This window comes from Leptonotus elevatus, chromosome 17 (genome assembly GCF_054856555.1).
Source record: "Leptonotus elevatus isolate MCC_2025b chromosome 17, RoL_Lele_1.0, whole genome shotgun sequence".
NCBI lineage: Eukaryota > Metazoa > Chordata > Actinopteri > Syngnathiformes > Syngnathidae > Leptonotus > Leptonotus elevatus.
The window spans coordinates 8,059,446-8,085,186 of NC_141255.1; the positions used below are offsets into that span (position 1 = coordinate 8,059,446).

At 40.6% G+C, this 25,741-nt stretch overlaps 3 protein-coding genes across 3 annotated transcripts; all 3 read left to right on the forward strand.

Moving 5' to 3' along the window:
• Positions 1-288: 288 nt before the first annotated feature.
• On the forward strand, positions 289-4,823 carry LOC147159608 (tetraspanin-8-like). Its single transcript, XM_086058823.1, has 8 exons — positions 289-449; positions 2,464-2,526; positions 2,610-2,729; positions 3,764-3,838; positions 3,909-4,004; positions 4,079-4,189; positions 4,275-4,358; positions 4,448-4,823. Exons 1-8 carry the CDS (start codon positions 393-395, stop codon positions 4,517-4,519), a joined length of 678 nt encoding a protein of 225 aa, XP_085914949.1. The 5' UTR covers positions 289-392; the 3' UTR covers positions 4,520-4,823.
• A 1,787-nt stretch (positions 4,824-6,610) lies between these two features.
• LOC147159609 (uncharacterized) lies at positions 6,611-9,624 on the forward strand. The gene is made up of 9 exons (XM_086059943.1): positions 6,611-6,719; positions 7,798-7,863; positions 8,044-8,169; positions 8,327-8,401; positions 8,483-8,578; positions 8,645-8,721; positions 8,791-8,860; positions 8,960-9,043; positions 9,112-9,624. The coding sequence occupies exons 1-9, from the start codon at positions 6,660-6,662 to the stop codon at positions 9,190-9,192; spliced, it is 735 nt and encodes a 244-aa protein (XP_085916069.1). The 5' UTR covers positions 6,611-6,659; the 3' UTR covers positions 9,193-9,624.
• A 3,149-nt stretch (positions 9,625-12,773) lies between these two features.
• Positions 12,774-22,000, forward strand: LOC147159610 (tetraspanin-8-like). Its single transcript, XM_086059942.1, has 9 exons — positions 12,774-13,087; positions 14,370-14,426; positions 16,983-17,102; positions 17,183-17,257; positions 19,409-19,504; positions 19,618-19,752; positions 19,834-19,866; positions 20,836-20,919; positions 20,997-22,000. The coding sequence occupies exons 1-9, from the start codon at positions 13,028-13,030 to the stop codon at positions 21,087-21,089; spliced, it is 753 nt and encodes a 250-aa protein (XP_085916068.1). The 5' UTR covers positions 12,774-13,027; the 3' UTR covers positions 21,090-22,000.
• Positions 22,001-25,741: the final 3,741 nt, after the last annotated feature.

The window sequence follows — 25,741 nt, forward strand, 5'->3', positions numbered from 1 at the left end:
TCTAAGCATGTAATGTGTATTTTTATCAAATTTATTCCAGCCTTATTGTACTTTGTTATTAAATTATTTAATGATGATGACGATTGATTTAAGTAATGAAATCATTTTTAACGTTTACAATAATTTCAAAAACACATGTAATCGTTACAAATTTTAGTAATAAAAGAACTTCATTGAAGAAAAACTATACCGTACTTATTCAAGCTTATTTTTGTATGCAGGTGGCGCCATCTTCTGGCAGAAATTGCTGTCGATCACCTAACCGGAACCTCCCTTTTTTTTTTTTACTGTGACGTAATTATAAGGAGGCGTGGCCTGTGTGTACAGGTAGAGCAAGATGAGCATAGGAGTGAAGAAGTTTCACCTGGACGGGCAACGAGAATCGGGACGCCATGGCTGTCAGCAAATGCATCAAGTATCTTCTGTTCTTCTTCAACCTTCTCTTTTGGGTGAGTCTCGCACCAACAACACCAACAACACCAACCTGATGATGACATGCTACTACTGAATTACTTCACCTTTGTCTGGGTTACTTGTGCGTTTCCCCTTCACAGTGTGTACTAGTGTACTTCCAAAGCTATCGTGTTGCACTTTTTTTTTTTATTCATATATTTTCCATTTAGAGTGTTTTTTTTAAATGTTTTTTATTTTGACTGTCCACGAGTCTGACCAATCTGGGTGTAGTCTGTCTTTTGCTCATGTCAAATGGGATTGGCTTCAGTTACCCGTGGCCACGGAACACGATAAACCACATTTTTTTAAATGTATTTTTGACTGTTTACTAGCTTACTTTTACTCTGCTTTTTGTATTATTATGTCAAGTCTACTTGCTGTCCCTATATAGCATTTTCTTTCAAATTGCTTGAGATAAATGCCAATTTTCTATTCTTCTAGTTTCTAATTTCCTGATCATAAAATGGCCGCAAGATGGTGTCAGCCGAGTCCTTGAAATAATGCCGGTTATCAGTTTGTTACCGATAACGGTCATGTTTTTAATTGGAAGGTTTTCTGGTCTACTTTTTTTTAAAATTCACATTGTTTTGTAGTCTACTTTTTAAAGTAGTTAAGACTGTTGGCCTACTTAAAAAAAAAGTGTTTACTAGTGTACTTTTTATTTAATTTGTTTTACTCTAAAAGCTTTGTAGTAGTCTACATCATTTCAACTGATGACTAGTCTTTTTAATTTAGACTATTTAGTAGGCTTTTTTTATTATACTACCTTACTTTTGTAATTGGTGTTTAGTAGTCTACTTTTTTCGACTGTTAGTCTATTTTCATATTTTGACCGTTTACTAGTCAAATATTTTTTAAATATTAAAAAAATATATTATTTATTTTCTAGTCAACATTTTACATTTCGACTGTTTGCTAGCCTGCTTTTGAGTGTCTTGTACTCGACATTTTGTTTTTGTACTTAACGTCTAACAAGTTTATTTCTTGTTTTGAGTATTTACTAGTCTATTTTATGTATGAAAGTGTTTGCGCGTGTGTTTTAAATGTTGTCACCTGAAGGGCTTTTGTGTTCAGTACAGGTTTGTCGGCTGCCTCTCCCTGACAAGCACACCTACACGCACACACCCACACACCCACACACACCTGGTTTCAGGGCGTGGGCCTGCTATGCACCCCTCGTCCCATTTCAGTGGTCAGCGAGCGTGTTGTTGTATTTTGTTACACGACACAAACGTGTCGACGCAAGTGTATCATGTTGAGGACAAAACTTAACGACAATGTGTTGATGTATACACACACTCAAGCATTTTCTTCCCCTAGCGTGGCAGCGTATGGAATGTGCTGCATTAGCAACATTAGCCGCGTTAGCCACATTTGCTGTCATTTTTGTTGCTCTGTGGCGCCACCAGCAGGCCACATGAGTCGCAACAAAATATGAACTCCACCTCTTATTACGTTCATTTTATCATTTTAATAGTTAAGTAATAATTCGTGTCCATTTGTAAATGGTATAATAAAAAGTGATCAAACGCAAAAGCTGTCAATTGGCATTCAGACAACAACTAATCGTCTTCGATTGTGCTGGAGAGTGGTCGTAAATTACGATAATCCGTGAAACAACTGATTGTGGGACGTTTTGCCCGCCCGCGTTGTATGACATCATTCTATGACATCATTGTTAGTTAGTGAGTAGTCTGTTTCTATGGAAACAATGAAATATTGATGAGGGTCGGTTAGTGGCGGCTAATTGTCTGATGAATAATTGATCAGCTGATCGCACAGCATGGTGAACGCAACACCGCCGATTGGTCGCAGTGGGAGCGACCTGTCGAGCAGTTGCTTCAGATTGCTGACAAGACTTTTGATTAGTGTGTGTGTGTGTGTGTGTGTGTGTGTGTGTGTGTGTGTGTGTGTGTGTGTGTGTGTGTGTGTGTGTGTGTGTGTGTGTGTGTGTGTGTGTGTGTGTGTGTGTGTGTGTGTGTGTGTGTGTGTGTGTGTGTGTGTGTGTAGCTGAGCGGCTGCATCATCCTGGGTGTGGCCATCTACCTGAAAGTCACTAAGGACAGCAACAGCGTAAGAAACAATTTGGGTTTGTGTCGGCTACATTCGTCTTCCGGCTGAATAGTTGACGATGGTTTTTTATTTTTAAATATCAGATCACCAACCAGTCGTTCCCGGGCATCGACCTGCTCATCGCCGTTGGCGTCATCATCATGCTCTTGGGATTCCTGGGATGCTGCGGCGCCATCAAGGAGAACAGATGCATGCTCATACTGGTTGGGAGCGCGCGCGCGCACACACACACACACACACACACATACTTGTCTTTGTATCATCGTGGGGACATCTCATTGACATGATGCATTTCCTAGCCCCTTCCCCGAACCCTAACCATCAAAAAAAGATTGCCTACCCCCATTCCTTACCCTAACCTCAACCATAACCCAATTCAAACCTAAACTCTAAAACCAAGTCTTGACATTCAAAAAGAAGTCTGAACTTGTGGGAACCACCAAAATGTCCCTACAATTTCAAGTCTGGCCCCACAATGGTAGTTAAACCTGGAAAAACACGTGTGTATGTGCCCCAGAATGTAGAAAAAACAAAGGCACAGGCACACACATACACGCACTCTAGCTCAGAATTCCTAGTGGGGACATCTCATTGACATAATGCATTTCCTAGTCCCTCACCCTAACCTTAACCGGCCCCACAAAGCACCTGTGGTCCCCACGATGATGGTAAAAACTAGGGGTGTGCCCAAAAATCGATTCTCATAAAAATCGCGATTCTCAATTAGTACGATTCAGAATCGATTTTAAATGTCCCAAAATCGATTTTATTTAAATTATTTTATACTGTCTTTCCTTTGTCTGTGTGTGCCTTTTTATTTGGAGCGCTGTTCATGTTGTACCCAGTTTGGCCACTGAGGAGCAGTGTGGTTCCACGCGTTCTAATACACTGTTAAGTTGTAGCCACGTTAGAGAGTAGGAGGAAAAAGTCACGATCAAGTTATTCCAATAAAAATTTTATTTTTTTTTCAACGTGGAGCCGTTCTTTTGAGTGATAAAAGTGCAGCGAGTAGCGCGCTAATTAGCATTAGCGAGCCAGACTGGAGTATATCATTACGATTCCTTGCACATCTATAGATTGAAGCAAAAATCACAGACCCAAAAATCTGAATTGAATCGTGGGACATTCAAAGATTCCCACCCGTAGTAAAAACCTGGAATTTGGTCCACACAAAATAACACATACAAGAAAGTTTTGCTATGTTGACAACATTGCCATCATGTTGTTGTTGCTGCAGTTCTTCGCCAGCCTCCTCCTCATCTTCATCCTCTTGCTGGCGGCAGGAATCCTGGGCGCCGTGGGCGAGAATAAGGTACAGTCTCTCGTCAACTGTTTTGCCGATGCAGGGGTGGAGGACGTAACGCGCGTGTGCGTGCGTGCAGGTGAATGAGTGGGTGAAGGAGCGTCTGCAGAAGCTGACGCCGCTCTCCAGTCAGCCCGAGAACGTCAAGAATGACCTGGAGAAGCTGCAGACGGAGGTGAGGTGACGTGTCGCGCACCGACGCGCGCGCGATAGCGACGTGCTAACGGCCGCGTTTTTGCCGGCGTGCAGCTCAAGTGTTGCGGCCTGGTGAACGGAGCATCCGACTGGGACACCGTGCCCGACTCGTGCCAATGCACCGCCTCCGAGCCGCAATGCGGCTCCGACAACTTGTACAGCACGGTAAGGACACGCAACCGGGGGGGGGGGTGTTTTTGTTGTTGTTGTTGTTGTTGGTGAGTGTTAAATCGGTGGGATTGCCGTGCAGCCGTGCTCCACTCAGATCATACGTCTGCTGGAGAAAAACATGGAAGTGGTCATCGGCATCGCGTTCGCCATCGCCATACTGCTGGTCAGAACACACACACACACACACGCACGCACGCGCGATTACACAAACGCACGCACACACGCGCCATTAACAATGTTGTGTGTCCGTAGATCGCCGGCATGGTTTTCTCCATGATCCTGTACTGTCAGATCACAAAGCGAGACGGCCCCACCACCGCCTAAACTCTGAAAGTACATCAACGCAACTGACGTCCAAGCACACTTTTATACTGAAGGAACACTTTGGACTGCACGTCGTTACAGATGATTTCTTTTTTTTTTTTTTTTATTGAGGACTTCGCGTGACACGATGTGGACAAAGTTGACTCCATAATCTCATTGGAGGAATATAAAACTTTTTTTTTATTGTTATAGTAAAAAAATAAAAAAAAGAAGTTCTGTTCATATGTTAATCACTCTGCTGTAATGTTTATTATTCTAGAATATAACATTCAAATTTGATAAATGATCATCATTTTGTCACAAATACCATTTGATTTCTTTTTTTGAATGTTCCATTTGAGTGATTTTGTTGTTTGTGCAAATTGTTTCCTATTCCACATGTGCTGATTGTTTTCTCCGTGTAAACAATCTTTTTCCGCTTGAATAGAACCTAAATGAAACAAAATAAGGATTCATTTACACGCACACGCACGCCTTTTCAACTTATTCCAGTTTTTCCATAGTCTTGCCACCGTTTGTTCCATTTCCAACTTTGCTCCGAGGCACTTCTACCCTTGTTCCACTTGTTTCAAGTTGCTGCAGTGTTTGTTCCACTTCTTCTAACGTGCTTGTAAATTTTGTTCCAGCTGTTCCAAGGCGCTTCTGACTTTAGTCCACTTTTTGCGAGTTGCTCTGATTTTGTTCTTGCTATTGGATGGTCCTTCTAACTTTGTTCCACTTGTTCCCAGCTGCTTGTAGCTTTGTTCCAGCTTTTCTAAGGTGACTTTAACTTTATTTCACTTGTTGCAAGGAGCTTCAAGGGTATGGAGGACCAAAACTGCCAAAATTCAAAATAAATAAATAAATGACAAAACGTGAAAATAAAAATGGATATAAAAAAATATAATTCGAAAATTAAATTAAAAAAATAAATATAAATGGACATAAAAACAACAAATATATATACATAAAGAAAAATATTTTTTTTTTTTACTTATTTGTTATATCCGTTTTTATTTACACTTTTAGTCATTTATTTATTTATGTTAAATTATTTACTTAGTAATTTATTTATTTTTAATTTTGACAATTTATTCAATGGTTTGGACTCCCAACTAATTATATAAAAATATAATAAAAAATTATATATATATCCGTTTTTATTTTCACTTTTAGTCATTTATTCATTTTGAGATTTGACAGTTTGGGTCCCCCAACGGAGGTCAGTCCTTATTCCAGCTGCCTTGTGCTCTGTTCCTCTTTTCTCCTGCAACAATTGTGTGAGTGACGAAGAGCAGGACTCGCCGTCATTCCTCCGACTCGTCTGCTTGATTTTCAACTGTTTGAAACGTTTTTAAACAGGAAGGACTGCTGGAGAGACGCAGAGTAGAAAATTACGCTCCAATGTGTTTCTACTTTTTATTACATTTGTTTCAAGTTCTTCGAGAGCTGTTTCAAGCTTCTTCCACATTTGATCTACAAATGTGCTTCCACTTTTATTCCTTATTCCAAGGTCTTTTATATTTATTCCACTTGTTTCAAGGTGCTTTTAAGTTTGTTTCAGTCGTTCTGGGGTGCTCCCAACTTTGGTCTACTAGTTCTAAGCTACTGCTCTTTATTCCACGAGTTCCAAGTTGTTTCTAGATTTATTCCAGTTGTTGCTAACTACTTTGAACTTTCATCCACTTGTCCCGGAGTGGTACTTCACACACACACACACACACACACACACACACACACACACACACACACACACACACACACACACACACACACGTCGGTGTTATTTTTAGCCTAGAGTCAACAGTGTTGACGTTAATGACCTCACTGAATTCTTTCCCTCCATTTTATCTTTTCATCAACAAGTTGAAAATATTAAGCACTTGCTCTTTTGCTAAGCTAAGTGGTAGCCAATACATGTTTCATCATGTTTATGGTTTGACCAAAGCAATTATTGATTACATTTTTGGGGTCTTCCGCATCTGATTCCTCCTTTTGTCCTCGCCTCCTTCCCTTGTCTCCTCTGCAGCTGATTTTCCAAACTTGGTCATGTTCTTCCAGAAATGCGCATCCATCACGCACGCACGCACGCACGCACGCACGCTCGCTCGCTGGTGGTGGCTGGCGGTTATTTTGGGTTAGGGTCTCACAGGCGTCGGTCATGGCTCGCTGTAGGAGTCACTTGCGAGGACTCGACATCTGCGTCACGTTGATGCTCACGGTAAGCCAAATGCTAACCTCACCTGTGATGACGTCACCGAGACAGGAGCATGAAGAGAGTTGTTTTCTGAACCAAAACTGCTTGAAGTTTGGGGTCACTTTTAGGGTCTTTTGTCAATATGAGGTGTTATTATTTTTATTATATTGGTACATTTTACAAATATGCGGACATGCGTTATACCAGGGGTCAGCAACCATTACTGTCAAAAGAGCCATTTTAGGCCAGTAAATAGCAAAACATTTGCCCGGAGACATCTACACGTTGTGATAAACAAATATGTGTGTTAGTGTTCGTCTAATGTACTGAGGGCCCAAGAGCTAATTAGAGCTGTACTATAATTTATAACAGAAAAATATGCAGCATCCATTGCTTTTCCCTATATACTTCGCATTTCATGCATTTTAATTTTTTGACTTTTCTGCCTTTTTGTCTATTTTCGGACTTTTTTTTTTTTTACAATTTTGTAGACGTTTTATGGCAATTTTTAACATTTCTTTTGTTATTTGACATTTTATGGTTACTTTTTGAAGATTTTCCTCTGCCTTTTGTTAAATCAATTTTATTTTCCTTTTTTTGGGTGGCGGGGGCAATTTTTAGCACATTCTATGGTCATTTTTGGGATTTCTTCTTTTGATTTGGGGCATTTTATAGTTACTTTTTGCATTTTCTTTTCTGCTTTTTTATTTTTTATTTTCAATTGTCTGACTTTTTCCAAAGTCAAGATTATAATTTATTTTAATATAAATCATTAATTCATTTGAATAATATTTCATCAAAAATAAATAAATATTGATTTATACTCATTCCACAGGGAAACACAGGAGAGGTAAGCTACTAGCTACATGTGGCTCCAGAGCCGCAAGTTGCCAGGCCCTTTGCTTTATACGGAAATATTTGAGAATACGTGTAAAAAAATAAAAAAAGCAAACCGTGTTGTCTGCATTCATCAGGATGTTTTTGTATCTGTATGCATTTACCACATTGAAAACACCGGTTCATCTATTAGGAATATCAATTACGTATTTTACACATACACGTTTACAATAGTACGTTTACTTCCTGTTGTCATGTGGTGCAGGTGTGCGGTGTGGTGATGATAGCTGTTGCTTTTTCCTCCGTTGATGTCAGCGTCCCTGTTGCTGAGGTGAACACACACTCACACACACACACACACACACACACACACACACACACACACACACACACACACACACACACACACACACACACACACACACACACACACACACACACACACACACACACACACACATTCATATACAAATGATGACCACGTGTGACGGTGTGCGTGTGCGTCGTTCAGTTGTTTGAGGAAGTTTCCAGTCGCGACGGTCTGCTGGTCCTGGAGGTGTTTGGACCGCTCACGGTTCTTTTGTCGCTCGTCGGCGTCTGTGCTGCTGCTTTGGACCTCAGGACGCTGCTGCTGCTGGTGAGACACACACGCGCACACAGTTATTTGTGCAAGGCCTCCAGAGGGCGTCACGTGACCATTGTATTCATAGAAACATACATTCCCACGATGGTAGACCTGCATTTAACTGACACGCACACACATATGTAGCAGACGCGTGTTTGTGTCGTTTCAGTTCAGCGGCATGATGTTCGTGGAGTTTGTGTCCATGCTGGTGGCGTCGTCTCCGCTGGTGCAGCTGCAAGTGGATGTAAGTGCAGACCAGCGCCATTGGCGCCCCCTCTGGCTGCCAGCCGCTACAGCACCTACCACCCTTCCCTCTTGTTGTCAGATGGACGCCGCCGTCGACGAGGCCTTCGTCAACGCGACGCCGCTGCACCTGGCCGACCCGTACGTCCGGGACCAGATGGACAAGCTGCAGGCTCATGTGGGTCCCCGCTGCTGCTCGCTGATGCCCTTCGACGCCCCCTGACGGCTGCCGTCTTGTCTGCAGGACGCTTGCTGCGGCCTGAGAGGCCCCAACGACTGGGGGGCACCACTTCCTGCTTCCTGTTTCTGCGTTCCAGACAGGTGGGCGAGTGTTTTGTGCAAGGTCTGAGTTTGTGTGTGCTTAGAAAAAACGCTTCTCTTGTTTGTCAGTCTGCCGTCACATGATCCATGCACACTGGCGACTGCTCCCGATGTTCGTGAGACTTTTGTTCATTCCAAGGTATCCAGTGACACACTTGTAACACAATCAGCACCCGTGTTAATTCTCATGTGTGCGTGTTGACCTTCATTCATTTGTGCGCATGCGCGTCTTTGTCAGCCGTGCGGTCCCATCCTGAAGAGTCACGTGAGCTTCCCCATCAAACTCAGGATCGGCATCATTTCAACCTTTGCCACCTTGGCGGTAAACACACTAATACTACGCACACGAGCGCGCGCACAAAAACACGTGACCGTGTGTGCACGTTGCAGGTGACGGCCACAGCGGTGTCGGTGACGTTGGCTCTGAGCCAACGCGCTCCAGCGGACGCGTCCAACACCCCCATCAAATAGCAACAAGACGACGACGAGCCCCCGTGTGGCCACGCCTCCTTCACGTTTCACGAACCAATCAATGATCTCGGTCGCACTTTAGCAAAAAATTAAACGTTTCACTTTCATCAAATTGCTTCTTTTGTCCACATGGGGGAGACGGTGAGGCATGATCGGCTCTCGACGGACTTTTCAGTCACACAAACGTTTGTGTGCGTGTAATGTGTGTGTATGGAGGTAAATTTGGTGCAAAACTAACTTGTGCAAAAAATTTGTACCTGTAGAAAAAAGTCTAAATTTGTATCTGTAAAAGTCGTGATTTGTATCTGTAAAAAAAATGTGTGCCTGTAAAAAAAAAAATTGTGTCTGTAAAAGAAATTTGTACCTGTAAAAAAAAAATGTGTATGTGTAAAACAAATTTGTATCTGTAAAAACAAATTTGTACCTGTAAAAGTCATGATTTGTATCTGTACAAAAAAAAATTCGTACCTGTATTAAAAGTATAAATTTGTATCTGTAAAAGTTGCGATTTGTACCTGTAGAAATGACAACTTGTAGTCAAAGAAGTCGCCACTAGGAGTCACAAGTGGTTTTTCTGCTGCTGTTCAGTGACGTGAGTTTTGCCCCATTTCTCGCGCTACAAAAGGTGCAAAACTGATTCGTACTTGTAGAGCGCCGTGATTTGTACTTGTAAAGAAGGGGGCGGGCTCTGGTGAATGAAGGGTTGTTTTGACCAATCAAGTGAGAAGGATTTGAGCGGATTGGAGCGCAACCTCATTGGTTTAGCGAACGACGGTGGCGGGACTCGCGGAAGGATACAAGCAGGACACATCGTCGCCAACCAACATACATATTAAGAATACTTCTTAATATGTATGTTGAGGAAGAATACTTCAGTATTCTTAATATGTATGTTGAGGAAGAATACTTCAGTCGACTGAAGTATTCTTAATATGTATGTTGGTTGGCGACGATGTGTCCTGCTTGTATCCTTCCGCGAGTCCCGCCACCGTCGTTCGCTAAACCAATGAGGTTGCGCTCCAATCCGCTCAAATCCTTCTCACTTGATTGGTCAAAACAACCCTTCATTCACCAGAGCCCGCCCCCTTCTTTACAAGTACAAATCACGGCGCTCTACAAGTACGAATCAGTTTTGCACCTTTTGTAGCGCGAGAAATGGGGCAAAACTCACGTCACTGAACAGCAGCAGAAAAACCACTTGTGACTCCTAGTGGCGACTTCTTTGACTACAAGTTGTCATTTCTACAGGTACAAATCGCAACTTTTACAGATACAAATTTATACTTTTAATACAGGTACGAATTTTTTTTTGTACAGATACAAATCATGACTTTTACAGGTACAAATTTGTTTTTACAGATACAAATTTGTTTTACACATACACATTTTTTTTTTACAGGTACAAATTTCTTTTACAGACACAAACATTTTTTTTACAGGCACACATTTTTTTTACAGATACAAATCACGACTTTTACAGATACAAATTTAGACTTTTTTCTACAGGTACAAATTTTTTGCACAAGTTAGTTTTGCACCAAATTTACCTCCATATGTGTGACTTAGATGAAGATAAGATGACATTTTAGGAGCAGCGCATGAGTTCTTCTTGACACGCTGCCATCATAAATATCTTTTGACCCCACAGCGACATAAGATGATAAAATGTCTTCTTCATCACCTGCGGCTGTATGTCAGTCTTTTATTTATTTATTTTTTGTTAAAAAAAAGTGATATCAAGTTGATCTATTTTCATGCTGAACAAGAACCAAATAGTTTTGTAGTTGCACAAAATCGTGACTGAACAGTTTGTCATGCTATTTTATTTTTGTACCCCTTTTTGTTGCGTTAAAAGATGCAGCAGCTGAAATTGAGCCATAGAAGATGTGTTGTTTTTTTGTAAAAAGACGATTATGTTGTCTCATGATCTTTGTAAAGTATTGAAAAGTTGTGCCGGTTCGGTTAGCTTGAATGTTTGTTATGCGAGCAGAAGAATGCCGTGTCTCAATTTGGCTCTTTGGTAGATGCCAAGAAGTTGGGAAAATCTATAAAAATGTATACTGTCTTAGCCACGCCCATGCGGGAGTGCGTCCTAAACAAGTTAGTGATGCCATTACAGTATGTTTTGATCAAGTGTCATATTATGCAGTGATATTTTTGCTCATTAAAATACACATTAAAACCAATTAAGTTGCGTTTTGAGTGGCGAGCATACTCCAGGACGGAATGTAGCTCATATCTCAAGGCACCATTGTTGGGTGTACACTGTACAATGCAATTGTAGTGCAATTGAAAAAAAAAAAAAGAAGCTAGCTATCCCTCCCCGAAAAATGCACGCGTGGGGCAGTGCAATGATATTTCTTGTGTTATCTTCTGCATTAATTGCGAAGTCTTGTACTGCAAAAAGATCATCTTGCGCAAGTGCTCGCTTTTAAGGAAACCCAGACCAGTTTCAACGAGAGAAATGAATGCTCATTTCTTCTTCATCACCTGCGGCTGTACGTGAGTCTTTTATTTATTTATTTATTGTTAAAAAAAAACAACATGTTTTGGCATGTGTGCGTGCATGTATGATAACATGATCGCTCACCCACAGGAACGCCTGCCTTCTGCCTCCAGGCCAGCAAGGGGTGACATCACGGTGGACCATTCCCTATCTTTCCTTCAAGCGGTAAGTTTTGCCGCGCAAACAATTAAACATTCCCAACGTTTATCCTTTGTGTCCAACATGAAAAACACTTTCACTTTCACTTTTTTTGAAATGTTTTCTTGTTCTCAGTGGCAGCAGTAAAAGTATTGCATTGTGTGTTGCTGTCAAGGAACTACTTTGTAGTAGAATTAGAACAGTGGTGCCTTGTAGCTCTGCATACCTGTTGGCTTAATTAAGTTAATTATTAGGTTAATTATTGTGTTAATTATTAAATTAATTATACAAATTGTTATGACATTTTCAGAAAGGGTCAAATAAAAAAAGCTCGACTCGGTTGTTTGACTTCACCCTTGACGATTCCCCAATTTATTTATTTTTCAAGCAAAAACAACAATTTTCATAAATATGACCAAAAAAACTAATCAAAAGAAAAATGTGTTGTGTCGGTCATGTTTTCCTGTTGGGCCGCAGATGGACCAAGCCTGTTCCCAATTCCCACCTGGGCTCAACTATGTCCTTCCTGCCTGACACGAAAAAAACCATAACACATCTTTCCTTTCTCAAGCGCTTTCACAATAAAATGCACATTCCTCAAATGCGGTGTCACGCCGTCATTGGCTGCTCGTGTGCGTAACCATGGCAACGGCCCGTAAACTTTTTGATGAGCAATCTTGAAATGTTTCAGGTTGTTTTGAGGCCTTCTTGCATTTCCCCCATAGGGCCTAATGAAGGAGGATTTACATCAACACGTCAGTCACGTGATCCCAGGCGGCCAATCGGGATGCAGGAACAGTTTATCTGTTTGGGACATTCTCTGGGTCCTTTTCTCGCCTTCTTGGCAAAAGTACAAGATAAATACACACACATGCCAAGGGAGTGGGGGTGTGGTCTTCATTAGACACTTAAACCCGTCATAGATATCAAACAGCTGGAGACAAAAGTGACCCAAAACACACCTTTTAACTTTTATTATTTAGCCTTTACAGTATTTCAAATAAAACCCAAGAATATGGTCCAAAATTGTGCATGTGTGTGCATGTTTTGTTTGTAGGGCGGCAGGAAGGAAAAGGTCTGTGGATGTCGTAGCTCTCTACTGGCACGGATCGGCTGCAGCTCATCAAAGCAAGACACACAGCTGCACACTCGCGTACGCACGCACGCACAAGCTCCGACTGCAGTGTCAAGATGGGGAAAATTAACGGCTGCCTCAAATGTCTTTTTGTCTTCTTCAATGTCATCTTTGCTGTAAGTACGGCTGCTTGCTAACAACACCTTTTACCACATACTGTATATGTGCATGCAGTATGTGTAATGTTAGAAGTATAAATGACTCTTGTTTCTGAAGTAATGTTTTCACATGGGAAAAATACATTACATTTTTCATCATGTAATAAAATGTTTTTTTTTCTACCATTGGAAGCAAACAGAATTGTTTTAGTTTATCGATTAAAAAAAAAAAATGCGGTGAGGATCCATTTTAAATCAAGACTATTTAATGCACGTAAGAATACAATTAGTTGGTGTAGCAATGTTTTTAAATCAATTTTTGATAAAAAAAAAAAAGTCAACCAAAAGTTATTCTTGAGTGATAATAATTACATGTTGTTGTTACATAAGAATACAACTTGTTTTTGGAGGCGAGTTTATTATTTATTTATTTAAAAAAAAAGTGTTATGTGTTTTTAACTTTTGGAAGCAAAGAGAAGGTTTTTCAAAATGTAAAGGAATACAACTTGTTTTTGAAGGTGAGTATATTTTATTTTATTTATTAAAAAAAAAAGATAGAGTAATGTAATTTGTGTTTTTAACTTTTGGAAGCAAACTGAAGGTTTTTCAAAATGTATTTATTTTGAGGCGATCAAGTCTCAATCAAAAACATATGTCAGGTCATAACAATGCAACTGCTCTGTGAAGAAATGTTTTTAAAAGTGAAAAAATACACAAAAGTAATTTGTTTGGCACGGTTAAAGTTGTCAATTTGGAGGGAAACGAGTTCCCAGAAGAATGTATGTGGTTGCGTAACAACACGCAACAATAATGATGTCCAGGAACTCGGAGTAGATTTCCACTTGAAAAAAACAAAAAGCTTGCAAGTTCAGCTCAGGATGTGTTTGTTTCCCCTAAAAGGCAAAAGTGGAAAGACCACCACCACTCACACTCATTTCAAACCACTCCAACACTTTTCTTTCTTATTTCTTGTTTAAATAAGATACACGCACATTCTCCTTTTCCAGCTGCAACATGTCTGCTTTCATTTCCTTTTTTTTTTACTGCCGGGGCGGGGGATTTAGTCACTTTACAAGTTAAACAGATTCAAATTGGGGTTTAGGTTTGGGGACAAAAACCTAAGTTATGCAAGGTGACACTGAGATGAATGACGTCATCCATGTCTTTCGTTTCCTTTCCTTTTTGTCACGTTGCCCACACTTTTTGTTCTTGTTCTGTCAAAAAGTTACACTACATGACCTGATGTAGAATTAGGCCACATAATAAGCACTCTGGCTGTGTGTTATTTATTTATTTTTAGATCATCGGATGTCTGCTGATCTTTGGGGCAGTGAAGGCCAGCATCTTCAGTGCGCAGGTAAGCGACCCAAACGACGACCACATTCAAAATAAACTGCTTTTCAAGACACAACACTGGGTTAAGAAATATCAAATAAAACCTTTACTACTACAAAGTGTAAAAAAAAAAATTATAATCTACTTAATCTCCTCGCACTTTAAGCGGAATTGTTAAAACGACTCCAACTATGACAAAAGTACTGTAAAACAAACTATAATCACAATACTATAAAACCACTTCAGCAACTACAATAAAACAAACTATTGAAAACTACTCCTATTACACGACAGAAACCAATATAAAGTCAACTATGTGAACAAGTATTGCTCCCAAATGCAGAGGTGGGTAGTAATGAGTTACATTTACACTCCGTTACATTTACTTGAGTAACTTTTTTGGGGGGGGAAGATTTACTTTTAAGAGTCGTTTTACCACACAATACTTTTTACTTTTACTTGAGTAGATGTGTGAAGTAACACGCCCCATTCATACATTAGATTTACCGTACTTTCACGTAAGCGCTCAGCTTGACTGACTGTGAGGGAGCATTTCCGCGGACATGTGACGTTCACGAACAAATCGAGTTTTTTTGAACGGCTCTTCAACGTGAGAGCCGTTCAACCCCCTTTTTTTCCTGGAATGCCCGCGAAGGCCGTTGCGGGAAATGGCGTAATAGCGAAGAAAGAAAAAAAAATCCTTCCCCTGTGCCAATGTCAAACAATCCACATGTGTGTGGATGTGGATTACTTCCCCAAAATGCCCCTCACCCTCACTTGTTATGTGAGCAGCCAGAGCGGATTCATTCCAAGTGAAATCACAGATGGCAGATAAGTCAACAAGTTATATTTGGAGGAAGAAGTTGATTAGCGTAACGTGGAGGCGGAGACAATAGTTCCTCTTTTTTTACAAAACAGGAAAAACACACACCCGACAGCGACGTTTCCTCACTATGGCCAATAAAAAAAAAAAACAGCAACCACAACAATGTCATGTTTTGTTTTTATTTAATTCATGCAGACTGGACAGCATTTGTGGGCGGGGTAGGGGGGGGGGGGTTCTTGCCCCTCTGTAACTCCGCCAACAAAGCCTTCGCCTCAGTCAAAGTCACAAAAATACGCACGCACGCACACACGCACGCACGCACATACACATCCTCACCCCCATACAAAAATAAATAAAAATAAAATAATATATATATAAAAAAAAATAAAAAATTAAATAAATAAATAAAGAGCAATGATGATGACATTTCCGAATGAACAATACTGAGCTCTTTAAGAGAAAAAAAAAAGCCACAAAAATATTTCTGGCCTTCATTTAGTAATTTTTTTGTCACTGTTTCCATCTAAACTGTTTTTCAATGTATTTGTTTATTACTGAAATGGATTTTTCACAGTAGATCATTGCTTTACTCATTAGGGTATAATAATGCAATTGTATAAAAACAAAACAAAAGGATGAGTTACATTATTCAAATGTAAAACTTACATACACATTCTAAATTTACAACCAATCAAAATCTGCACTTTGTAACAATTTGCCCAATATATGGTTACAATAGGCTCCTACTTCCTGAACTCAGCACCACTCTTTCATTTCCTGTCTTTCATGATTGGACAAACAGATAAAATTCAGATGTGCCTGAACTCAGTAACCACAACGACAATGGCCAGACACACCTGGATGATTCAGTTTGTCCAATCATGAAAGACAGGAAATGAAGGAGTGGTATCGAGTTCAGGAAATAGTGGATTTGTGCAAATTATTTGACTATTTATGACTGAAACATGTTTTGAATCATTTGCTCTCCAATACGTATAAATTAATTTAAAATGTTTTAAGTGTCCCAAAGACATATTTATAAGTTTTTCATGTTGTTGTTGTTTTTAATACTAGACCATACAATAGGCTTTGACGCAGCCTCTCAACTACAAAGAGCGGTTGAAGAAATGGTAGTTATTACACAAACGGCCAGCAGGTGGCAGCAGAGCAAAAGGGATCAACCAGGGCCATGTGGAAAAAAATGCTCTTTCACTCACATTTCTAAATAGATTTGTGAATAATGATGAAACTTAGCTATATTCTAAAGCTAATTGCTGCAAAACGGAAACAGATCGAAATATTTTTTTCCTGATGAAAGAAGAGACCCCAATCTTTTTTTTGGTAGGTTCCCTGTTTTTATAGCAATAGAACACAATATGCTGTGGGCCTTGCAAAATCTGTCAAAATCCAGTAAAACAGGCGGGAGTGAAGGGGATTGCTTCTGTGAAAATGGCTGTTAGCTGTTCATAATGGGAACTCCTGCAAGCCTCTGGCCAATAGTTTTCAAACTGGTTCGAATTTCCCGCCCTCTGTCTCACCTGCGCATTGTGTAGGTAAAGAAGGGAAAATGCAGTTACATTTTTGGGCCACAGAAGGCAGTAGCGATTCAAAATTCAATGTTCTGCGTTCCGTACCTTTAAAATAAAAATGAAATAATGAACAATAATCAAAACTACAATTAATTATTTTTGTCATGAAATTGTGTTTGCCGTTTGTATCATTGTCAGTCCCCACTTGTAATTTTTGTCGCAGCTGTCGGCGGTGGGCGCGCCGGGCCTGGGCTGGGTGTGGGTGTTTGCCATCGGCGTCCTGGCCATTTCCTGTTTGGGAATCTACGCGGGAGTATCCGAGAAGGAGCTCGCCCTCAAGATCGTACGCGGCCGGCCACGCAAAAGTCACATGACAGCAGCGCGTGCGCGGCACTAACGTGTTGTTTCTGTGTGTGTTGGCAGTTTGCCGGCTTCATGGCGGTGGGGATGATCATCATGCTGATCTTCGGCATCGTGGTGGTCGTCATGAGGAACAAGGTCAAAACGTTTTTTACCCTTCAGTCACTTTTGGTGCCCATCATGACTACAAACAAATCAGTTAGCCAACTTAAAAGTGCGTCTTCGCTGATGAAAAAGTGACATGAAATATTTTTGGGTTACATTTTTGGGATGTCTGAAATATATATATGTATATATATACTGTATATATTTATATATACGTTCAACCTGGCATAGACACATAGCATATCATATACACCTAGCATAGACACATACATATACAACTAGCATATACACATACACTCCTAGCATAGACAAATAGCATATGTGCTAGCATATGCATGCATTTACACCTAGCATAGACACATACATAGACACGTAGCATATACACGTAGATACTGTTAGAGTAGACAATATTAAGTATTGTACTCTTTACGTGGTCAATTAACTGAATGGTGAGATTCTGGTGAAGAAGTCCCTTTGCAAAGGTATCAAAAGCTTTTGATGACAACAATTGAACTCTCTCAAGCAGTGTGTTCAGATTGTGTGTCCTCTACTCTGGCACATCATTATTTATTGAAAAGTGGGTGAATACGAAAAGTCTCCTCCCTTAGCCCACAGTACATTTGTTTACAACTCAGTAAATACCAGTCTACTCCCTCTCCGAGTTCCCATAGGTATAAATCAGATTAGAGAAAAACAATCATACATCAGCCTGTCTCTTCCGACAGAGACAGGTACCAGACTACATACACTCCCTTATTTTCTCAGGAGAGTGAGACAGATACAATAGACAATCCCATTCATTGAGCTCCACAGCTATAACTAAATCCAAAACGGCTAAAATATAAATTGAAACTGAAAAACAATGTTAATAACTTAACAATACATAGCATGTTGACCTAGCATAGACACGTACATATACAACTAGCATATACACATACACTCCTAGCATAGACACATACCATATGTGCTAGCATATGCATGCATATACACCTAGCATAGACACATACATAGACACGTAGCATATACACGTTGATAGAAAACGTTCTTTGTTTTCTTGCGTGTTAAAATAAAACTCAAAGTTGAGATCTGTGAAGAGGTTTACTTGCAAGAGATTTTATTCAGAACGTTTCCGAAGTCATAAAGGAACCCACTGAATCAGGCGGTTCTTCCTAAATGTGCCCTCATTCTGGACCCATCCCAACTTATACAAAAACAGTGTTTACAGAAATTAGTCTCCCCCTCCTGTCTCCTGTCCTTGTGGCAAGAGTGAAGTACAAAAAACAGATAATAAAACTTCAGCTCGTATCTTAGTCCACTCCAGATGTAGGAAAATAATTAGTCCCGGCCCTTTCTTGACTTCTTGACCTGATGATTTATGAACAGTCTTGCACTCTTCTAAACGTATACCCCTTTATAGATAAGAACAGAAACCTTATTACCTTACATTCCTTTCCCAGGGAATAGACAAAGACACTATACATCGAGTAACATTTGAATGAACTGTTTTCTTATTACTACACAGCTATAACTAAATTCAAAACGGTTAAAATATAAATTGAAACAGTAAAAAATGTTAACAATGTTAACAACGTAGACACATAGCATATTGACCTAGCATAGACACGTACATATACAACTAGCATATACCCGTACACTCCTAGCATAGACAAATAGCATATGTGCTAGCATATGCATGCATATACACCTAGCATAAACACGTAGCATATACACGTAGACACATAGCATATCGATCTAGCATAGACACGTACATATACAACTAGCATATACACGTACATAGGCACCTAGCATATACATGTACACACCTAGCATAGACACATAGCATATGTGCTAACATATGCATGCATATACACCTAGCATAAACACATACATAGACACGTAGCATATGCACTAGCATATATACTCATCATAGACATGTACATATACACGTAGCATGGACACAAGGACAGTTCAACGTTCGATAAACACAGACATATGCCACGTCCCACGCCGTTAGACATAAGACAAAGGCGCAACAACATAATTTTGGCACTTATGGAACCCCATGAATCATGAATTTACATGATTTTCTTTTGGCAAATATTGCTTTGTTTTTTGCATTTCCATGTCAAGTGGCACTGAGAGCAGTGGAAGTAACGTTAAGTGCACATTTTGTTGCGGCTGTAGATACGAGAGACCTTCCGCAGCGCCTCGCCCGAGGTGGCCAAGCCGTTCATGGCGGAGAACGAATTTCGCAACATGCTTGAGCAGCTGCAGGAGAGCGTGAGAGCAAAACTACAAGAGCACAATCAAACCCACCTTCACGTTCATAATCAGGATCCACACGCATATCTGTAAGGCACCCTTAGGAACATTTCAGTGTGTGTCTAACTTAGAGTCATTGTTGCGGCTTGGTGAGTGCCAGCGATTGGGGTGAAGAGATTCCTGCTACGTGCAAGTGCCAACCCGGCCTGGATGGCTTCGGAGGTTACGGAATGTTTGGACATATCGGGTGCAAAGCCAAACCTCAGGTAGCAACTGCGCTAACTTCGCTAACTGTGCTAATTGCTCATTCGCTAGCACATCACTGAGCGACGCCATTTTGTCTGCAGGGAACCACTGGCCCCGATCAGATCTACCAGCAAGTAAGACCACACACACAACACACATGACGAAAATTCAAGCCCCGACACCAGTTCAACCTAACGGCACGAAATTTGGCAGACGACTGCTCCAAAAAAGACTCAAAGGCACATGGTTGAAAACCAACAGGAAGTCAGTCATTTTGGTTTGAAGAAGGCACTTTTGGGCTAATTGCCACAGTGGTAGTAACTCCCTTCACTCTAAAAAGGCAAAAATAATAATAATAATAATAGTAAACAATAAACAAATTAAATTATTAAATTAAATGAATTCAGTAATTAATCCACAAAGCAACCTATTTTATTTGGGCTCGTTATTCATTTCACCCAACTTCTTGGCTGAATCGAATAACGTACTTGAATTGGTTGAAAAATGAACCGACCCAACTTTTTGAATTATTTAACCCAAAAAGTTTGGTTAAATGAAATTAATAACACACAAAGTAACCCAATTTTTGGTTTATTTTGTGGGTTATTTATTTGAATAACCCAAAAAGTTGAGTTTGTGCCTTTTTGACCCAATTTGGGTTATTTTTGAGTATTTTAAAGTTAAGGGGGGGGGGGGGGGGGGGAATCAGCCCTCAACCTTAGTTTGACCAATCGCTCCTAAATTGGGCGGACATGTCTATCATAACAGAAGGTACGAAAAAGTTTCAGACACATGACAGAAAAGTAACAGGAAGTCGGTAATTTTGGTTTGAAGCAGTCGCTTTGGGCAATTCAAAAATTTGAAATATAATCAGCTGATCAACACCAAATTGGGTGAACTTGCCAATCGTGATAAGAAGCATAAAAAAAAATTCTCAAACCCATGGCTGAAAACAAACAAGAAATCAGCCATTTTTAGTTTAGGCAGCCATTTTGTTGACTTCACTTCACCTCAGACTTTGACAAACTCCTACTGGGGGATTTCTCCAAATGAGCCCAAGACACGACAAAGACTTTTGTAAGCGTTGAGCATCTCCCCCGCAGACCTGCAGCGAGGTGATCATATCCTACATCGACATTTTCTTCAACATCGCCATCGGCTTCCTGTTCGGCTTCGCCATCACGGCGGTGAGTTGGGTTGCGGGCGAGCGTGTGCCTGGCGAGACCGCCTTTTAACCGTTGTGCCGTGTGCCGACGCCGTTTAGCTCCTGGGCCTGCTGGTCGCCCTCCTGATGATCCACCAGGTCAGACGTCACGACCAGGCTGGGACCTCGTCCATGGCCATGAAGGGTTACTGACGTGGCAACATCAGCACTATTTTTGCTTCTTTTTTTTTTTTAATGAGCTCTACTTGCTAGAAAACCTTTAGAGCCACTTGCACTATAACGACTAGATATTTACAATCTGCTTTTGCTGCATTTTTTTTATATACCTTTGCTATAGATTACAGAACAAGTATAAAGGACCTCAACTGTGTTTTTTTTAATGACTTTATTATTAGAATTTTTTTACAAAGTAGAGTAGTTATTCACTGTACACTTGTTTAGTCTGTGATGTCTGATTTAGGACAATATTTAGCAGATAAAAAAGCAAGTACGATTATTTTTGAGTCACGTATTTCGAGACCTGCTGGCGTGTGGTTTGTGGTCGCGCCAGCAGGTGGCAGCACAGCACAGGCGATGGTCCGCTCACTTGGCTCACTTCCTGTCCTCGAGTTCATAAACTCGCCCAGCAACAGCAACAACGCAAATTGATTATTTTTATCAGGACAATAAATTTTGTGATCACAAAACATTTGATCTTAGGTTGACTGAGAGTCTACGCTGATGTGGTTTTGCATTAGATTTTTATTTCGGCACACGTTTGACCAGTTAGGTGCTGTGGACTGTTTACAAACATGCACTCAAACAACAAAAGCAGGTGAAGAAGGTGCTTCCCTGCACTCTTTTTAAGGCCTTCACGTGCGCAAGTCAAATTTGCAACGTGGCTGACAATCTCCTTTGACCTTTGACGTTTTCATACGCGCATGTGTCACTTTTGTGACTGCTTATCTGTTTTGTTGTTTTGTATTTTGTTTTTCCGTGCGGCCCATGCCTGTGAGTAAGTGTTCTGTGTTTGTTTTTGTATGCTTCTGAATATTTTTGTGATGATCTACAGTGTTTTTGCGGGTCATTGAAAAGTATTAAAAGTAAATGGATTTGAGCAATAATACATGTGCCCAAAAATATATATTTTTTACAATGAACAAAATGGCATTGAGTCCACAATTTGCTTCATGTTCCAAATACCAATTGCTCTGAATTTCCCCCCAAAATTTTGTGTTCATGTCGCCGACGTCCAACATGAAACACTAATGCCACCTAGTAGCAGAAAAAGACCTCAACACAAATCTATGACTCAATGTTTCACACTCCTGTCAACTGTAACTTTATGAATTACTTCCTATAAAATTACTCGATCAATGAACTAAAAGATACAAACACATTTGTTTTTAGTTACAATATGTGTCCATTTTTATGCTAATTAACAGGAGTATGATAAACTTGAAAATGTATATATAACGTGTGATTAGTATATGCGTGTGTGTGTGTATCATTATTTCCAATATGTATGTTTCTTTACTGTCATGTGTCACTCCAGAACCATCTGCCCCCAACATGTATGTGATCTTCAGACCACGGAGCTAGACCACGGGTCCTTCAGGATCGTCATTAAGTCAGTGCACGCACTCACACAGACACACACTAAACGCTCCACCTCTGTGTGTAATGATGTTCTGGTCCAAAGACGAAGAAAATGATCAGGAGGTGGAAAAAGGAGCAAGGCGGAGTTGCAGTGTGCGTGTGTGAGTGTGTGTGTTTAATGGGGCCTGACGACGATACCTGCACGCACGCACACACACAAAGAGGGCAATGTTGTTGTCCTAAAATAGCAGCTATCAATCAAATTGTTTGTTTACTGACAATGTTTCATCCTCTATCTCAAATGAGGCAGGAACAAACACACAAATATAAAGACAAATGTACACACACGCGCACGTAAGTATACACACACCCTCAAAAAAATTAGTCAAACTGAAAAAAACGTTTCATTCATGAAATAAAAACTGAAAAAGAGCTCAATTTAGAAAACAAATCTCAAAATGAAATAAAAACTAACTATAATGAATAGGGCCCGACCGATATGCATTTTTTTAAGCCGATGCGGATACCGATTATCGATTAATCTGCTGATTATCTTGAAAAAAAAAAAATTGAGTACAGAAGAAATTTCCGATTGAATTCTATTAAAATAACGACTTTTTCACACATTGGGAAGAACAGTCAATGCTGACTTCCGTTAGCATTTAAATGGGATGCTCCCTTCGCTTTTAGCATTAGCGCTAGGCTAGGGATGTTTAAAACCAAAACAAAACATGTTTTGTATTTAAATATACAGTGAATGTCATTCTTATTGTTGTGTGTTTAGTTTTACAGTTAACTCTAACGAGGGTGTCATTAAACAGCTTAAAGGACGATTTGGGACGACAGAATAACCGGAATAACGCATGCTACACACTTGCTAGTTGCTAATGCTACGCAAGCAAAACGGTGCATTCAAGGTACTTTCACAGCGTCGTAAACTAATCGGCCATTGTTTTGACAGATGTTTGAAGGGCAGTAATCGTTCGATTATAATCGGCTTCCCAAACTATTCAAACCCCGACTCTCACACATCCACAAACACACACTCACACACAGGTCCACAGGTTGTGCCCGCCCCCCCATGTACGGAGCGCATCGTGAGCGCCTGGCACGTTCGCCATCCCGACGGAGTCGCGCTGGCACATAGAGCGAACGCCCCCCGGCCGCCGGCCTCAGATGGCGGCTTCGTTTGGGACTTCTGCCGCCGGCGCGCAGCTGCCAAACGTTTTCACATTTCGTCTCGTCTCGATGTTACTTTTCGGAAGACCAACAAGCGACTCAAAGATACGCACACACGCTTTTGTCCTTTTGTTAGCGTTAGCTGCTATCTTATCATCCAGTTAGCTCCGTTTGCTCGGCCTTGTTTGTGTCCTCTGTGGTGTGCGAGTATCTGCCATATAATCCCGTTAATCCCATTTGCCGCTGACCTTTAAATCAAATATCAATCAGATACAAGCGCGACAGCTACACACTTTTTGCCTGCCCTATTTTTTTTTCGCCATCATTTTGGATTCTTTGCAGAAGCCGAGCCGAGGTCAAGACATCAAGACGTCAACGCTCGCATATACACGACACACACAAATACACACGCACAGCGCTGCTGAATCCTCTGAGCTGTCTTCCAATAACAACAAGTTGCAGTGGCAGCATAAAAATGACACACAAACTTTCTTTCAAAGGCGCCTCTCGAGCGAGAGCGCGCAAAATGAACCGAGGGGGACTTGTGAATGTTGAACGCGTCTGAGAGTGAAAAGTGAGATTCTAACACACACATACGCGCTCGCACACTAGGTGTGCGTCTCCAAGGGCCCGTGCGGGGCGTCCTTGCGCAAGGTCGTGCACGACACACTTTATTGGGCCCTGTAGTGAAGGGAGGGGCACACACACACACACACGATTACAAGTGTGTCTCTCTTGTTTCGCACGTGCGCGCGCACACACACGCACACACACACAGCTTGTGTTTAAACAGTGTGTTTGCAGACTCCTCATTTGAGCAAATGTCACTACAAGGTCTACAACTCATCATGGGCCTCAACACGCACACACTTCCCAGTTCTGTGTGTGTGTGTGTGTGTGTGTGTGTGTGTGTGTGTGTGTGTGTGTGTGTGTGTGTTTCTGCCTGTTGCATCAGTTGTCCATCATAGAAACTTGTAAAAGGACTTGACATTATGTGTGTGCGTGCGCGTCCTGGCCATTTGACATACACACATGCACACTTTTCCCTCATCTATTACTGTCAGGCAGCGTGTTTTTTGGGTGTCTGTTTGTGCAGTTGTGTGTGCGTGTGTATGGTTCCGTGAATTTATTTGTGTATTCGTGCAGTTATGTATGACTTTGTGTGCTTGTGTGTCCACTAGGGGTGTGCCAAAAAATCAACTCTCATAAGAATCGCGATTCTCATTTAGTACGACTTAGAATCGATTTTGTCTGTGTGTGCCTTTATTTGGAGCGCTGCTCATGTTGTACCCGGTTTGGCCACTGAGGGGCAGTGTGGTTCCACGCGGTCTAATACACTGTTAAGTTGTAGCCACATTAGAAAGTAGAAGGAAAAAGTCACGATCAAGTTATTCCAATTAAAGTAGTTTTTTTTTCGCGTGGAGCCGTTCTTTTTTGAGTGATAAAAGTGCAGCGAGTAGCGCGCTAATTATCATTAGCGAGTCAGACTGGAGTAGATCATTACAATTCCTTGCACATCTATAGATTGAAGCAAAAATCATTGTCAATCAAATCATTTTGAATCAAAAATCGTTCTTAATCGAAAATCGAGTCTCAATTGAAATCGCAGACCCAAAAATCTGAATCAAAACGAATCGCGAAACATTCAAAGATTCCCGCCCCTAGGGTCCACATGTTATTAGCAACTGCACGAGTGTGTTTGTGTGTTCGTGTGTCTGTTTATGTTTGTACAGTAGTGTGTATGTTAATGTGTAGGAGTGTGTCTGCATGCATGTTTTTGTGTGTGCACGCCAAAGTTATTTTAGTTAACTAAAACTAAAGAAAAAAATAAAACTAAAATTAAAAAAACTATTTAGTAACAAAATAAAATAAAAACGAAAAGGCTTTTTTTTTTTAAACGAAAACTAACTGAAACTACATTTTATGTTTACAAGACTAACTATAATTATAGCAAAAATGTCCTTCGTTTTAGTCTTTGGTAATCAATTTAATGCATGAGCCTTTAGGGAGGATTTATTTTTTTATCTTAACCGGAATAAGGACATTTGAACGTGTGTCACACAAAAATGACATCATCTAGCAGCAGC